Source organism: Nanorana parkeri, unplaced genomic scaffold (genome assembly GCF_000935625.1).
Source record: "Nanorana parkeri isolate BGI_ZX_2015 unplaced genomic scaffold, ASM93562v1 scaffold1249, whole genome shotgun sequence".
NCBI lineage: Eukaryota > Metazoa > Chordata > Amphibia > Anura > Dicroglossidae > Nanorana > Nanorana parkeri.
The window spans coordinates 287,033-305,780 of record NW_017307517.1 but is presented as its reverse complement, the minus strand read 5'-3'; the positions used below and the strand labels follow the sequence as shown (position 1 = coordinate 305,780).

The window sequence follows — 18,748 nt, the reverse complement described above, 5'->3', positions numbered from 1 at the left end:
AAAACGGCATTTTTTTCTTGCCCTGGAGCGCAAAAGGAGCTGGCTACGCCTATGCTCCCGTGGTGCTCATGTGGCTCCCGGCTGAATGTGTTAGACGCCGCAAATGGAAAGGGGCAGGCACATTGCTCGCAGCATTTCTGCGGATCGCACTGGACTGGAACGCAGGCACTAACGTGCCTGGGTTCCAGGTGCAGGCGAGCACACTGTGGGCGAAGTGCCCGCCTGCGGTGCCATTGACTTCAATGCACCGTCACGCCCCCGTCCCTGAATGCAGGTGTTTTTTTGTTGGTAGATCTCATTGAGCTCGTCATTTAAAAAGTAGATCTCCAGACGAAAAATTGTGGGTACCCCTGCTGTAGATCCTCCAAATAACTCTGAATTTGTGCTGACACTGTTTTCCCTTCTGGACGGTGGATACTTTTGTTCCCTATGGTTCCTGAGTGTGTTGTAAAGTAGCCACAACCTCAAGCTCAGTCCTGTGATGGACTACAATCTCGTGTTTAGTTTACTAATTTGTATTGAGATTGTAGTCCATCACAGGAGCAAGCTTGGAGCGGTGGTTACTTTACAACATATAGGGACCAGAAAGGACAATGTCAGCACCATTAGAGATGATTTGAGGATATACAGACAAGTGATACCCAAATAAACTACATTGTTGTGAATAACTAAGGAACTTGAATACATTTTTAAGATTTAAATGAGAAATGTGGTGTGAGTGAAAAACACATCCCCATAATTCAATGCCAATCTGTGAGTCTAAGGCTGTCACAGGTTGGCTCTATTGATGAAGAAGTCAGCAAATACATACCGCCAATCACTGACTTCTCGATCCTCTCCCTGCAGAGAGTGTTGACTGTCAGGAGGGGCGGGCACAGCTGGCTCTTTTTCTAGAGAGGCAGAGTTAGCTGTCAATCAGCCAGCAGGGCGGATCTCAACATTATTTTTAGGATCCGTCCCAGCTGCGGCGCTGCTCTGCACTCTAAGCATATCCACTGAGTTTTTGGTCCCTGGAGGACATTAGTATATGTTCTCCTGTGACCCTGAAGACAACTATAGCCAAATGGTTGGCTCATAGTTGTCTTTTTACTCCTGAGTTTACTGTCACATTAATGAATTTTAACAAAGGCTTCAGCACACTACTACATAAATTACTACATTTAAAAAAAACACTGATACATACTTTATGGATAATGCAGCCCGTTTGCATTACAGTGATACAAATTAAAGTTTGAATTGGGCTTTAACAGTGTAAAATGTGGTATGGAGAACTTATGTGTTTTTGTAATTGTACATATCTGTGAATTTTAATTAAAGTGATTTGTAAATATAAACTTTCATTAACAACTTACATGCATTTAACTTTCAGAAAGCAGTGGAAGAGCTGAATCAGACATTTGTCACAGAGTTTATACTTCTAGGAATCACCAGCTTGCCTCAACTGAAGATATTGTTTTTTATTACGTTTCTTATGTTCTATCTCTTATGTTTTCTTGGGAACTTAAGTATTGTAGCAGTAGTGCTTATTGATCATGGCCTTCACACCCCCATGTACTTCCTCCTGGGCAATCTTTCCTTCTTGGACTTCTTTTACTCCACAACAACTGTCCCAAAGTTGTTATCAGGCTTAATTATGGAAGATAAAAGGATATCTTTTCATGGCTGCATGGCCCAACTTCATGTATTCCATTTCTTGGGCAGCACCGAGGCCATGCTTCTTATGTCAATGTCTTATGACAGATACATTGCCATTTGTAACCCATTACGGTACCATGTTCTTATGTCAAAGGAAGCATGCATTCAGTTATCTTTCACTTCCTGGCTCATTGGTTTCTTGTACTCATTAACACAGACAATACTGACTTTTAGATTGCCATTTTGCAGTGCCAACAAGGTCACTGCCTTTTACTGTGATATCAAGCCTCTATTGAAGTTGGCCTGCACAGACACTCATATCAATGAAAGTCTGGTATCTATAGTCACTGGAACTGTGGCACTTGGTACTTTTATTTTAATTGTTATATCATATATCTTTATTGCAACCCATCTTCAGAATATCCAGTCTAGTCAAGGCAGACATAAAGCCTTATCTACCTGCACTTCTCACCTCACTGTTGTCCTTTTATACTATGGAACAGCATTCTGCACCTACTTGAGACCAGCTACTAAAGATTCGCTTGAACAGGACAGAATGAGTGCAATTCTCTTTACAGTCATCACTCCTGCATTAAATCCTCTGGTCTATGCTCTACGAAATAAAGAGGTAAAAAGAGCATTCAGGAAGTTGTTTTATGATGGTTACACTTTCAAACATATAAAAATAAAAAAGTAATGCTCATTTATAAAAAAGACAAACAAACATTGTGCAATACAGTAGAGTCTGACTGTCTCAAGGTGCATCTCTGCAAGTAAGTCTGTAAGTCCTGCAGTGCAGGGTAAAACAGAAAATGTAATACATATTAAATTCCTTTTATAACAGGGTCCTTAAGGTGATGGTGGGAATCTCACTTAAGAAGTTTCTTGGTTGACCTGTCCTCTCTGTGATTGGTACAATAGAGCACTGCACTTTCACTATGCTATATTGAGAATGTTTGTCTGTATGAGCAGGCCCGGATTTCCCACAAGGCCACCGAGGCCCGGCCTCGGGGCGGCAGAGCGCAGAGGGGTGGCTGGGGGGGGTGGCGTATTGTGGAACCTGGCCTTGGGGTGGCAGGGGGAGTAAATCCGGCCCTGTGTATGTGCACATATATAGTATCTTTGAGACATAGAGTGGGAAAGTGGTGTTCTGAGTCTATCCAAAAAAAAGTACCTGACTTTTGTGCCTGACCTGAAAATGTAGCTGGTGTCTGGGTTTCCACTAGCACAGGGAAGTATAGAAGAGTTGGCTGTACTTCCCCAGAAGACATCAGGCAGGCCTTCTCTGTAGAGTTGGGTCAAGGACGTTCAGTAATGAAAGTTTGAAAATTAGCTACAGTTGTGTAGACATTAGTTATTGCTTACTCACCAAAAAAGAATGGCTGGTCTAAAGGTAATGTGAATACTTCAGTAGTGAAAGGCGGTAGACAAAAGCTACAGAGAGGTTAAAAGTGTAGAGTTAAGCAAGACCACTGCATATGCCACAGGTCCTAAGAATCTTGGTCAACCAGATGTAGCAACCTTAGTTTTGGGAGTTGGAAGTTCCAACCACAAACATCCAGTGAGAGAAAGGTGATTTCCTGTTTGCACAGCAGAGGCACTAGTCAAGCGCTGATAAATTCATGATCTAGTGTTGTGCTATCCATGACAAACTGGAGATGCACTACAGAAGGTGTAAAAACCTTGAAGCCTAGTGATGCCATCGTTTTTAAAATGTCCCACATATCACCCATATAGTTATATTGCATTTGTTGAATACTAAATCAAAGTGAAATCAAGTTTTTATCCCTATACATTACCACCTGAAAAGCAAAACCAACCAAACAGTAACATACAAAGAGTTATGAAAAACCCAAAATGTTTTGTTTTTTTACTTTAGAAAACGTAAATAAAAAATTACATGACATTATACAATCCTGTATTGGTGTAGAGATAATTAAAGGTGAAAGCACTGTAAACAAGCGAGTTGACAGGGAGCAGGTGGGAATTATGCTAGGTGCACGTAAACCTCCTCAGTTGAGGCACAAGGTGTCTCAAGTAAGAAGAAGAAAATGCCTTCTGCAGTTGTCTAACGAAATCTCTTTATTTTTGTGTCCTCTATGTGGCATCAAAATCAGCAAAATCAGGTCTAGCATGTTATAACTCCACTATTCTACCACCATGGGTGTGATAACAGTTGACTCTCCTGTTTAGAGAACATTTCTGTATGTACTTTTCCACATAAATAAATGGTTTTATTCCATCATATAATGTCTTCTTGAAAGGTTCTATTCCGAGCAGAACAGCCGAGCCAAATGCCGCTCGGCGGCATTCGGCTATTCTCTCACTGCTGTTCGGGATCTTTCAGAATAGCCCGAACAGCAGTGTGAAGCCTGCCGGAGGTTCGGCTCAACCGATCCAGATGTTGGATCGGCTGAGTCGAACTCCTTCTGCACTTCGGGTCAGCCGAACATGCTGAGCATGTTCGGCTGATCCGAAGCCACGCGAAGCAAGCCGATGTACGGCTGATTTCAGCCGATGTACGGCTGAAATCAGCCATACCAGCCTGAAGTGAATAGCCGAACAGTGTTCGGCTCACTTCACTTCTGATCGGTCATTCACTCGGCTGCCCTCGGCAGCTTTGTGAATAGACCCCTAAGTCATTGTCCACTGGCTTGGACTTTAACTGTACTCATAATTCATATAAAATTTTCTTCCTATGGTACTAGCTTCCATTACACTGACTGCTTTAATTCCCCTGGGAGCTATGAGACAAATGTATTCTGAAGGTATAGGTATAGATATAGATATAGGTATAGAAAACTATAAAACCTTCCTATAAAGAAGATAGCTGATATGTTAGATTGTAGTTTACATTTATCATTATGGTGGCTTTTTTATTACCTAAGCTTTTCATCTCACAGAGAGATCTGTGTCGTCTTACTAAAAAAAGAAGTAAGTATTGATTATTAGACATGTGCACTGCCAAAAAATTTGTTTCGTTTCGTTTTAAATTCGGATTTGTGTTATTTCGTTTTTCGGGATTCGGGTGTGAAAGTCAATTCGGATTCGGAATTCGGATTCGGACGAAATTCGGTAGCGTTAGTACGAACGTTCGTTTCGTTTTCTGTTCTTATTCGTTTCTTATTCGTTTCGTTCGTTTGCAGCAAAAGTGACATTTGAAGGGGAAAAAATATTTTTCTCCTTCTCTAATGTCACTTTGCTTCAACGGACGAAACGAATAAGAAACGAATAAGAACAGAAAACGAAACGAACGTTCGTGCGAACGCTACCGAATTTCGGAAATGGAAATTCGGATTCGTTTGCATTCGTTATGTCTGTAATTCGGAATTCGGATACATCCGAATGTCCGAATTTACGAAAATTCATCCGAATTTCGATTCGGAACGAAACGAATCGCACATGTCTATTGATTATTTGTAATATGCATTTGTGTCAGTCATCCTGTCTTAACATACTGTAACAACATTCACAAATGCATTTTATCTGTGTATCTGCTTTATCACTTTATGGTTACAAATTGAAAAAAATTATTTTTACAGCAATTTAAAAAAAGAAATACAGATTGATATGAGTTAACTAGGAAAGTACATTTTTCCAAAACAGGGTAATAGAAGAAAGAAAAAAATGGAGAAAACAGATGTGTAGTTTTATCAGAGTACAGACAAAAATCTGTTAACAGATTGGTGTAAAAACTGATACTCACATCGGTTGAGTTGAGTGATCTCCCTTAGAAGGTGTCTCAGGCAAACATAAGAAAAAGCTTGCGGGGAATATGTCTGTCCCCGTGCTGGGGGCATCCAGATTCCAATAAGCTCCCCACTGCAGATACCCACATCCTCTTGGGGACCATATGTGGGAAAGAGGCCCTTGTCCTCACCAACATGGGGACAATATGCTTTGCCATGTGCCTTGGCAAGAAACCCTCCCCATGTTTAGGGTATGTTGCTTAGTATAGTTAAGGCAAATGGCATTTTTTTCATTCACAAAATTTCCGTTTTGTTGCAGTACATCCTACAGATTCACCCCTCCACATGCAGGTTTAGGGCCTCCCCCAAATTGTGTAATTTTGAGGAATTTTGCATATTTAATGTTTCACTTTAAAGATTATTAGAAGAGCTGCTCCCTGTTCAACAGATTTTTTTGGCATTAGAACATGTCCCCCAGAGCAGTAACCATCTCTCTACTCCTTTTGTTTGATTTTGGGGGGTCATTATACCATCTTTTACAAAAGAAACGCCAAACATGCAGGGAAATGGAATTTACCAGCAAATTGTATTTTTTTCTCAAATTTCTCACAAACTTTCTCTTGTTTGTGAACATTACAAAAGGTGTACAACTTTATTACTACTACTTCACCACTTCATAAGCAGGTTTAGGGCATTCCCCAAACATTTAGGACTCATTCACATGGACATGCACAGCCATACAACGTACAGATCTGTGCCAAACCTGCACACATGAGGGACAGATGGTGCATGTAGACGCCTGTAAAACTCAATGATAGAATGCATCTACACGTGACTACAATGCAACCCAAACTTGCACATCTGTACAGGTATAGATGCATGCCCCATTAGAATTATTTATGTTTCACTTTAAGCATTATTAAAAGGGCGGCTCCTCGCTGAACAAAGTTTGTTAAAATGTTTTTGCATTAGTGCATGTCCCCCAGTGTCCAAATCTGCATGCTCTGTGTCTGACAAACCCTTGACTATGAAAATGGAGAAAACTGATTTTAAAAATTGGACTCAAATCTGGACAACAAATGAAGCTGTGCACAGCATCCCCGCACAGCTTTGGGAAAGCACAGTAGAAGTAAATCCTTTCCTTTGTGGTAATTATGTACTTTTGTTTCTTTTGTGGTAATTTTGTACTTCTATCTGCCAAAATACAGCCCTGTAAAAAGGAAGTATATTCCGTGGAAATTGTTGACTTTTTCAACATTTGTGAACAGACAAAGAAACAGTGCCAACAGATAAAGGTAATGTTCTTTTAAAAAAAACAAAGAATTGGCCTTTTTGATCATTTATTTAAAAAAGATAAAAAGTGGCCTCAGAAGCCGGTATTGCCCCCTTTTGCAGAAATTGCTTTTTACGGGCTTTTGCATAATTGCCCATCAGTCCCTAACATTGACTTTGTGATATTTTTGTCCACTTCTCCATGCAAAATTCCTTCATTTGTAAAATGTTTATGGGTTTCGTTGCATTAACTACCTATTTCAAAATCTTAACAACATTGCGATGGGATTCAAATAAGAACATTAACTAGGCCAGTCCATAACCCTCCATTTTTCTTTTTAAGCTGTACTTTGCAAATGTGCTATTGTGTTTTGGATCATTATCATGTTAAAAACTAATTTCCAGTGCATCTTCAACTTTTGGAATACTGGCTTCACATTTTAATCAAGTCAATTTTAATATGGCAAAGAATCCATAGATGACCCTGAGGCAACCAACTAACTAATTTTTTTCACGTGACAAATCTTCATTTTCATTCATTTGAATTATGGCAATGAATATACCATGTCAATTTTATGTCTTATTTGCTTAAGTATATAATCTTATCCCTAGGAACTGTTTGCATGAAGATCTAATGTTTATCAATTCAAACCTGCTGAAACAGTCAACCATTTCCATAGGGCATACTTACTTTTTCATATAACTGTATCTGTAATTCAACACTGTCCTGCGACACAGAACAGCCAGGCAGGCAACTACTTTCTCAGCTACAGTTAAAAAAGTGTCAAAGGAATACAGTGGTGTCCTTTTTTCAGCCTTTTGAAAGTGAAATAACTGCAGCAGACTGACAAAGTAATTTATCTAACCACTCTCCTCCTGTCGACATGTTTCTTGTCAGCAAAGTTGCATGCAGCACTCTAGATTGGCTCCCAATTTTGCCTCTCATTCTCCCAGTCTAAGTGCCTGTTTATAGAGGTTTACAACAGACTCAACTGTATCTAAAAATTAGTCTATTGTTTTTATTAAGCTGGTCTCTGGATTTGGACCACTAACCTATCCTCCACTCCTCATCTCTATTCACAGGAGTCAGCTGGGAAACTGATGAGATGGTTTAATATGTTTTCAGTGCACAGAAAATTAACGGAATTGGAATTCTGGCAAAATAAACAGTGAGGGCACATTGAGACCAATTGCGGTGTGTGTATGCCTCAAGTGCATGTGCTTTGTGTAGAGGCAGCCCATTAATTTGACTGGGCTGCCTAATGCACCAAAACACACCAAAATAGATGTGTGTACCATTTCTGGTAGCACACTGCACAGCAATACATGTTAGTGCATTGCCAACCATTGCACTGTGTTGCAATGCACTAACAAGTATTGTTATGGGCTACTAGAAATGGTACATGAACTTCATTGAGAATGAAAGGCACTGCATTGCACTAATGCATGTAACATGTGTTTCTGGGCATTATGGTTACTCATCCATTACTTTAATTAAACATGATAAATGGACCCTTATTTTTCTGTACTTGCAGAAAACGTAGCCTTAAAAAACAAAAACTGATAACTAATGCACCCACCACATTTTAAAACTGGTTAGCTGCAATGTATTTATTTTTTGTTTTTTTGTGGTCTTGTAATGGTTTATTAATCACTACGCAGCTGTGTGAAAGTGACACAAAACTCAGGATTAAATCTTAAAAATACATTCAAGCACCTTAACTATTAACAAAAGTGTAGCTTATTGGAGCATTACTCAGCTGTAGATCCTCAAATCATCTCTGAATGTATGCTGACACTGTCCTTCATTCTGGAGTGTGGCTACTTCTCTTCCCCATGGTCCCTGTGTGTGTTGTAAAGTAGAAACCACTCCAAGCTGACTTCCATGATGGACTACAATCTCACTTTTAGTTTACTAATTTGCAGTGAGAGTGTAGTTCTCTCTGAAGCGAGCTTGGAGTGGCGGCTTTACTTTACAACACACACAGGGACCATGAGAAACAAAAGTAGAAGGAAGGACAGTGTCAGCACCAATTGAGAGATGATTTGAGGATCTACAGCCGAGTGATACACAAATAAGCAACATTTTTATTAATAATTTGGGTACTTGAATGCATTTTTAAGATTTAACTCCTGAGCTTAGTGTCACGTTAATGTCTGTTTTTTTTTTTATTCTTTATTTTTAAAACAACATTCTACAGCATACACAGACCACATGTACAATCGGTAAATGAGGACACATAGGGATAAACGTAAGAGGCATATCTAAATCCAATGACATTATTCACTTAATGAGCCAAAAAACAGACATTCACGTTATAATATAGTATGCAACATCAGGGTATTAGGGGTGAGTGTAGTGTAGATCCTATTGGTCCCAGGGTATGATAAGCAACAGTTTCGATAGGCAGAGGTGGGTAAACCATGGGGTCTGTTTCCGAGGTCTGGGGGAGGGGGTAAGACATCTAACAACACTAAAACAGAGGGGTAAGGAAGGGAAGCAAAAACAAAAAAAATGGGGTGGGGGGGCGAGGGGGAGGAGGAAGATGGTTAATATAGGCAAGCTTGTAAGTAAGAGGAAGTAGAGGTCATTGGAACATGAGGCACATTTCTGATTGGGGTGGGCTCCACTGGTGTCAACTGGAGAAAGGTCAAATAGAGAAGGCTCTGCCTTCAGAGGAATCCATGTATTCCAACTAGTAAAACAAAGTCTTGCGATATCGCTCCTGTCTGCCCTGAGATGACAGAATTAGGTCTTCCATTTCCCTAATCTCCTCCACTCTGCGTATCCACATGGATATTGTGGGGGGAGAGGGGTTCTTCCAAAGACTAGGGATGCAGGATTTAGCTGCATCCAGCAAGTGACACACCACAGATGTGGAATAAGCTTTCCTAGACATAGGAAAGTTATGTAGTAGGAAAATGGTGGGGTCCATCGGTATATCCGTTTCCGGAAATTCCCGTACAGTTTCACGAACCGTGGACCAAAATTGTGCTAAGTTTGGGCAAGACCAGAAAATATGAAGTAGAGTACCCTCGTCCGCGTTACATCTCCAGCAGACGTTGGCAACTCCACCATATATTCTGTGTAAGAGCGCCGGTGTTCGGTACCATCTCGTAAGGATCTTATATTTCGTCTCCTGATATTTAGTGCAGATCGATGAGTGTAAGGCAAAATGAATAATGTTTCGATTTTGGGCATCTGAGAAAGTAATCCCGAGCTCCTGCTCCCACTGTGTCAGGAACGCCGGTGTTCCAGGCTATGGTGGTGTAGAGGGAGTAGCATAGATTGCTGAGAGAGTATGCCTCGTCGGACCCCTGGAATCACAGAGTCGTTCAAAAGACGTATGTGCGGTTCCAAAGCTCGCTGCTGGTGGTAAGGTAAGTAAGAAGTGTCTCAATTGGTAGGCTTTCCATGGATCCAAACCAAAAGCTCCATCAGGAGCAGTAAGGGATGCCACGGAGGGCCACGCGCTGTCCCGTATAAAATGGGAGGCCTGAAACAGTTTCTTAGCAATCAGGGAACGGAAAGGGCCTGAAAAGGCTCTTGGCGGAAAGGCAGGGTTACCCATAATTGGGTAAAGCGGGGAAGCCTCACCAATCAATCGCCATCTGGAAAAAGCTCTCGAACATACTGAAACAGTAGTACCAATCAGGGGGTGAGCTTTAAGTGAGGGGGGAATATTCGAGGGGCACCATGCTGCTCTAGCCAGGAGACAGGGTGATATGGATTCTTCAAGAGGCACCCATTGTTTTGTAGGTGAATGTCTGCACCAGTCAACCAACCGGACCAGGTGGCTAGCGGCATAGTATTTCCGTAGGTCGGGGAGGGCTATGCCCCCTGAGCCTTTAGGTAATGTCAGGAGGGCATGGCTCAAGCGAGGATGGCGATTAGCCCAGATAAATTGAGAGCGGGTCGATTTATGCTAAAGCTTCAGACCATGAAGAGTATGCAGGAGATCAAGAAGTTTAGCATCTCTCTGACGTTTAACCCTGGAGCCATGTTTGATCAAAACACCCCTGATGTAAACTTTATGGGCTTCCCAGGGAAGAACGGGCTCACAATCCTCTATGTCGTCTAAGGTCAAAGTATGAGCACAGTTCCCTAGTGACATCTGACAGTATGAGCGGGTCCTGTAGGAGGCTGTCGTTAAGGCGCCACTGCCACGATTTGTGTGAAGGGAGGTCAGAGAGGGCCAGTCACAAGAAAACCGGGGCGTGATCCGACCAGGTGATAGTGCCAATGTCCGTGGCAGTGATCAGCGCTAAGTGCAGGTGGGACACAAAGAACATGTCGATCCGAGAGTACGAATCATGTGGCATAGAGCAGAATGTGTAGTCCTTCATGTTTGGGTGTTGTTGACGCCAGGCGTCGACAAGCTGAGCTCGATAAAAATATCGGAGAGAGGGGGGAAGATCCAGAAGTCGAGTCTAGGGAGGGATCCATGGTGAGATTAAAATCACCTCTGAGAATCAAAACCCCTTCAGCATAGTTCAGCAACCTATCTTGAATGTTTTCTAGTAAAATCCCCTGGTTGGAGTTTGGGGCATAAATTGCCGCAAAGGTGACCACAGTGAGCCCGATCCGGCCTTTCAGGAGCAGGTAGCGGCCGTCGGCATCGGTCTGAGAATCTATGAACGTCCAGGAAACCTGTCTAGATAGTACAATGGGGACCCCTCTCGATTTGGATGACACATTTCATCTTATATACCAGAGCCTACTGAAACAAACATATTTGGGAAACCAAAGTCAAATGCACAATCTATCTTCCATGTTGGAAATCTCCATACAGTCTCTCACTGTGCATTATGCACATGTCTGTCTACATGATGGTTGTATACACAATGTATGTGTCAAGATAATATCATCCAATTAATACATAAAGAGCCTGCAAACTGAGATTCTCAGTCCATGGTTCCAGCTCTGGAGATTAATAACGTCTTCCATGGTAGCACAAAAGTGAATTCATATCATATAAAGATTTTGAGTGAAGTATAAATATTCTATATCCTTGTCAAATGGAAAGGTTAAATCACACCTCTATAAAGAATTCATCCTTTTAGGCCTTATTGATGTCCCTGAGCTTCAGATTTTCCTCTTCCTTACATTCCTTATTTTTTATCTGTTCAATATGCAGTATTAGGTAATGTCAGCATTTTTATCCTAATTATTATTGATCACACCCTTCACAAGCCAATGTACTTTTTTCTTGGCAATCTCGCTTTCCTGGATGCCTTCTATTCTACCACTACTGTCGCTAAAATGCTATCTGGCTTACTCATTGGAGACAAAAGCATATCCACAATTGGTTGTGTTGCACAGCTACATTTCTATCATTTTTTGGGAAGCACTGAGGCTCTACTTCTCAGTTCTATGTCCTATGACAGATACGTTGCCATTTGTAACCCTCTTCAATATCACCTACTCATGGCAAGAACTGCTTGTAGCTAGTTGGCCATAAGTTGCTGGTTCATTGGGTTCCTATACTCATTATCAGAAACAATTATTACAATTAGGTTGCCTTACTGTAGTATTAACCTCCCTGGTGGTATGATTCTTCTGTTTTCGTTTCTTTTTTTGTTCGATTATTTTTTCGGATTTTTTTTCACTATTTGTTTTTTTTTTCGTTTTCTTCTTTTTTTTATCTCCCGTTCTGCCCCCGTGCGACGCGCACGCTCGCAAGGGATGGAGCCCGGAAGACAGATGCCGGCCGGAGGACACCGCGTGGCTCTAGGGACAAGGTAAGTAAATACTATGCGGTATTCCCGAGCGTAGCTCAGGGTACGGAGAAGTAACCCCCGAGCTACTCTCGGGAATACCGCCAAGGAGGTTAAGCAGGTCAGTCTTTTTTTTTTTTAATAGAAACTGTTTAATTGCAATTAAAAATGTATTAACAATGTTTACATATTGACTTTATTCTGATATAACATATTCTGATATAACATAAATACATATTCTGATATAAATACAAAGTCTGGACTTCATTCTTTGGGGAAGAGGGGGATATCTGCAGGGTTTGGGTTAATCTTCTCAAGTAGATGTTAAAGATTGAGGACAATTTCCTCAATCTGACAATCCACTAGACTTCCTTGGAAGCTGTACTACAGACACCTTGAGGTCTTTCCTCTTTTGTGTCAAACAGAGCTTTCCTCACACGGGATTTTGCAGGATTTGGAGACTTCTGGATGTCTCTATGATCTGCACTCTCTTTACCATCACTAACTGGATTATCAGAATTCGGTTGGACTTTTTTGGCTGATTTGGGTGTATCCGTTATCTGGGAAAAGGCGTTTAAGCCTAGACAAGCTCCAAATAAATGCTTTGCAAGAAAACCACCAAGCAATAGGTTGGCATAAAAGCCGATTTCCCAGCTAGTCGCTTTGCTACCAGGCAACTTTGCAGGACTCACAATCTGGGAAACGCCTGCATCAAACACAACAGATTCCACTTGCATGGGCTGTTCTGAGACTACGGCCTCTTCCATGATCTCCTCCTGCTTTGTTTATTTCTCATTGCTGCTTTAATGGGAGCAAGATGGCTTCTGGCAGCTGCCCGCGCATCATCGCCCTGGCTCCAGCTTCTCTTTAATGGCAACCGCTGGCTCCAGCTTTTGATTTCTCTTGGACAAGTACAGAAGGCTCTGGTTTTGGTAAAGCATTTTCCTGCTTTTCTTCAGATGTCTTTGTTTCTTCTTTGAGACTTGACCGCCGATACCTCCACAACAACGTAGCCCGCTCCACTCTTCTCTCTTCGAGACACACCAGGTCAGTCATTTTTATTGTGATATTTAACCACTTATAAAACTGGCTTGTGAAGATGCATTGAAAATGTTTTACCTGTCTATTGGTATGTGAACAGGATTAATTCAAGTATAATTAACTCACAGAATGCTAGGTATATGTAAACTGCATTGCTGTAAAAAGGTTATAAATATTTGAAGCCAAATTTAACCCAAATTCAGGTTTTAATTTTGGTTGGACAAACTTTGATTTTCCATACTTTGTAGGCCCTAGCTAGCTGGCCAAATTAGACTTTTTAGGAAACCTTAGGGGTAATTTTTAGGGAGCACAGAAGCAGAAAATGTACATAACTAGATTACATATACTGATTTTTTATGCGTATTGTAATCTTGACAATTATGAAGAATAATATATTATAAAAAACAGAGCTCCCATCATATATGCAAATAATATATGCAAATAAGTTTTGGGGCAAAAGTTAGCGAATTGTGATTACAGTGAATCCCGGGGATTTAATGCAAAACCATGGTAGCAGTGAACTTTACATATATTGTACGCAAGTAATTCAGCATTGTCTAGCTGCAGCTCTAGCCTTCAGTTGTGAGATAATGGGGGTGATTTACTAACCTAAACACACACACGCACCAGGTGCGTGTGATTTTCACACAGCAAAACGTATTTATCAACCAAAAAGTCTCTAAAAGCATATTTCCACTAATGCCATATATGGAAAAATCATGCACATGATGCATATATAATGCTGCTTCACAGTTTAGACAAAAATGGTTAGCTCATGCATTTACATTCCTGCATTCATCAATGCAAGCAACACAACATAGAGCTAATTTACCCAACATCACCTTGTAATTCAGGGCAGGGCTTTGCACAACACACCTGCTGGGTGTGTACACACTACAAAGGTGTTTAGATTCCACCCATAGATCATGCTGGGAGGGAACACACTACAGAGGTGTATACACGTTCGTGGTGTGTTTATAAGGTTAGTAAATCAACCCCAATGAATCTGGCCACAGTGATTTGGAGCCGCAGTCTTGCTTCTCAGCTGTGGAGTAATGTGTCAGCCTCATGTTCCATCTGGGATTGGCATGTGTCTATGGAGGCACTCTATTTAAACATCATCATCCTGTGCCTCAGTGCTTGTGACAGCGTTTCCTGGCTGATCAAGTCTGCTACCTGCCCTGAACTTTTGCTACAATTACTGGATACTCCTTTGTGTGATGTCGACCCTGATCTTTTGCTGTTTTTCCTGGATTCCTCTTCAGCTCTCACCTTCCACTGCCCTATGCTACATTTATACTGTGGGTCCATAGTAACATCCACAGCCAGAGTATATAGTTTAAATCCTGGGGGCAGATGCCCTTGCCTTAAGGGAAAGGCGGCTGCCATACGTGAAAAGCAACATCAATATTTACTGCAGTGTTTGCATATGTGACCTTACAAGCATGATAAACATATCACCACACCAGCAACAATATTTTCACTAGGTGTCAAATGTGAAGAGTATGCAACGTTCTTTATATTCTTTTTTCATTTTATTTTGCAAGACACTTCACATAAACTATCACATATAATCCATTTCATGAAGTAAAATAACAGTCGAGCAGCACAGCAATCAACAGTGTTCATAGTTTGCATTCTGGAATGGCAGCTGTAGAGATAAATGTCTTGGTTTGATTTCCTATGTAAGAGAAAACAGGTAAGAAAGTAAAACCAGCTCATCTGGGTCTCAGGTCAGAGATAAATTGGAAATTAACTGTTAGGTAGTTTTTCAGGTGTTTTGCTTCACATGAAAAATTATTTATAGGTTGATTTTTAGAATGTAGAGCTAATTGAACATTTATGGGACAGAATATATTTTCCCATTGATTATCGAATTGACAATTCCGATCTATCTCCCAACATGCCTGATAATAAATGGTAGTATTATCAACTGAAGGGGTAGTTAGGTGAGTGCACAGTTTTAACACTAAATGAGATGCAGTATGAGTGCATAGATCCTCAAGGAGGTGAAGGGGCAAAAGAAATTCTCTTTGCTCTTGTGGTTTATGATGTAGCTTTTAGGTGAATATACGATTAAAAAGGAATAGGGCCTTTCAATTTGAGATTAGTTTTGGTAAGAAAATTGCCTTTACCTATGAATTCCCAAGGGGAGTGGGATACTTGTTTGCCAGGTACAAATTGAGAAGCTATCCCTAGAGGAAAGTATTGGTTGTCCCATATAGGGTGAGAGGACTAACAGGTGTAGTCAGTTTGCTTAATAGAGCCAATCTATGAAATTAAATTTACGGCTGTGTATGTGAGTGGGGAGAGCTGAACTCTTGGATAAGAAAATATTGTCTACTAGAGGTATGTGTATTGTTACTTGATAAACACCAGTCACTGCAACTCATTTTATTTATTCTGAAAATCTTCAAACACGCAGCTTATTAATTTTATACAAAATTACAAGACCCAATGAAAGAAAAACATATAAATACATTACGCCAACATAATCCAGAGGTCTTAAAAGGATTTCAGACCAAACTCACATTGAAAAAAAAATATCAATATCATACTAAACAGCATTAGGCAGTACTCAGGCTAAGAAACCTTCCTCACACCTATGTATGTAGCCTTTCTTCAAAAATGTTCTGTTCCATCAAAATCTAGGGGAGTGAAGAAGAATACATAAGAAAAGTCACACACCCAGAGAAAGACAGAATGCCAACTACAAAGGCCCAATGTTCCTCCATGCCTTCATCCAGACCCCCCGTTGACAACTATCTCTCTCAAGACCCCGAATCTTCTCAACCTCACAGAGAATATTGTGCACCACCACCTCTACAGGAAGGATTTTATGCCGGATGGAAACCTGACACTGTGCATTCCAAGTGAAGTAATGGACCACTACCCTAAGAAAAGAGTGTCCAAATCAAAACCCTGGCAACTCTGATATGCCCCGTACACCCACTCTACATAACTCATGTAGGTGAGAAAAGGAATACCCAGAGCCCACCCCACCTTTTGATAGACCTGTATGTTAAAGATACACTGAAGCAAGAAGTTGTCCATGGACTAGACTCAGCCCCCATATTCCATTCTGGGACAATCTCTGTCATCCACAGAGCGGCACTTCAAGTTTCCCCGCACATACAGCCTGCCCTGGAAAGCGAGCCAGGCCAAATTCCTGGTAGAACATCACCAGCCGATCTCTGCCTAAAGAGGCAGAGGATGGGAGGTGCTGAACCACATTGTCCACTAACTTAAGCTTCATACAAGTAGTCCAGCCCCCTGTCTAGATGCCATATTAATCTTGTATCTTCCCCAGCGGCCCCAAAACCTTACTATATCTGTGCAGCCACATAATGAGGTCAGCCTGTGGGATGGGCTCATTCCTTACCAGAATTGTGACAACCTTAACCAGGGTCTGTCTAGATACCATTTTTGGGGCTAACCCCTCCCACTCAGGCTGACCCATGCAGCGCTGATCGTACCTGTCCTCAAAGATGTCTTAATGTTTCAGGCTTTAAGAATGAGACATCATATTCCTGTCTACCCACAGGTGTAATCAGGGCAAAGATATCTTCAGCCCTAAAGCCCATGTTCAAAATCTTGCTGGCAACAACTTTCCTAGCCGGTGGGAAACCTTCACCTTCCCATCTCAGCTGCACCACATTCCTCCTCTTAAAGGTGGAAGGAAATGGAGAAGTAAAGCCAGATGGAAAACTCATTACATTCCCAACAACTTCCCTTAGACTGCCCCTCACTTTAATTGCAAATTATTTTTTTAGCAGCTTTTCTTGCACCTCCTTTTACTATTGCAGCATAAGAAACAACAGGAGCATTATTAGCAGAGTTCCCCTGTATGTTTGAATCAGTCTGCTTCTCACCAGTCTGCAGAAAAGTCCTCACACTGCTGACCATGCTGTGTTTCAATCTTCCACTGCTCAGCCCCACACTCACAGCACCAGCAGAGGCAGAGCTGATCCCATCCTGTGGCCCGGATGGTATATTGCTCACAGACTGCTCTGTGCCACAGGTGAAGCTGACAACAGCTGAACCAGGATTTGCAGCTGATCCTAATGTGGGACAAACAGATCCAACAGAACTCTTGCTTCTTGTGCAGACAGCGGCTCCAGCATTTCCTTTGTTTGCTGTCTCAACCTCCGCCATTCCTAAGGTAAGTACTGGATCCTTCACACGTCCTGGCAATTATACTGGCATTTTTATTGCTCTTTTCAATGTTGACTGATGTCATCTCTGTTTCTCTTCCACAGTCCATCCACTGTATTTTCTTCACATACACAGCATTTTCCTTAATTCTAGGCCTGGTTTAGGCACCTTGTCACTTTCATCTTCCAAAAAGTCCAGATCAAATTTGAAGTTTTGCTCACACACAGGCTCTTTGATGAACATTAATTCACCACCACCTTCCTCCACTTGGGGTGTCATCAAAACTTCAGTGGTAGCCTGCGGGGTCAGCTGTTCTGACACATTGTTTTGTGTCTTAGCTCTCTCTTACCCAGAGTTCTGCCCCGGATCCATTATGGCCTTCTGGGTGAAGTTGGCTCACTCCAGCCCCTGGCTCTCTTTCCATGTGGAAGAATGCACAACACCAGAAACACGCTTGCTCACTGCTGCTGATCTTTTATTAAAAGAATCAAACAACTTTTTGTACAAAAGTAAAAAACAAAACATAGTACCAACTGTACAAAAATAAAAATATAAACATAAACAGCCACGTTATATACAAATATATACACTGGCAGTAAAGCCTCCTCACCAAACACATTGACCTCAAATTTCATAAACTATTTATATGAAGCAGCAGAGAAGGCCTAAGAGGCACAACCCATCACCTATGCACACATCCATTTTTCAAAAACAAAATAGTAAAAATCTAGGGTGATAAGAGACAGACAGCAACATACCCAGAGGAAGACTACTATGGGTCAGAGAGGCTTGATTCCCCCTCTGCCTTCAACCAAGCCCCCTTCCTCCACTTGTCTCTCTCAAGCACCCAAATCTTCCCCACCGCATGCAGAATGTCACTCACCACCACCTGAACAGGAAGGATTTTATGCCGAATGCAGACCTGAAATAATGGACCACTAGACTAACTAAAAAAAGTGTATCCAAACAAAAAAACCCTCCAGCATTGAATGCTCCATACACCCACTCAGCATAAGTCAGCCTAGAGAGGAAAGAAACACTGAGGGCCTGCCCCACCTGTTTATATACCTCTATGTTTAAAGGGCAATGAAGCAGAAAATGGTCCATGGTCTCCACCTTACCCGCACACTCCTCTAGAGGACAACCACGTTCCTCCTCACTGTAGTGTTTCAAATTGTCCCCAACATAGAGCTTCCCATGGAAGCAGATCCAGGCTAGATCCCTGAATTCAAGTGGCA

At 41.5% G+C, this 18,748-nt stretch overlaps 1 protein-coding gene across 1 annotated transcript in view; it reads left to right on the top strand.

Annotated features, from left to right (window-relative positions):
- The window catches only part of LOC108797242 (olfactory receptor 12D2-like), a 10,959-nt gene extending 8,627 nt beyond the window's left edge, over positions 1 to 2,332 (top strand). Inside the window, exon 2 of the mRNA XM_018568812.1 lies at positions 1,370 to 2,332. Coding sequence (XP_018424314.1) covers positions 1,370 to 2,332 — 963 coding nt within the window. The remainder of the gene's footprint in view (positions 1 to 1,369) is intronic.
- The last annotated feature ends 16,416 nt before the right edge of the window (positions 2,333 to 18,748 follow it).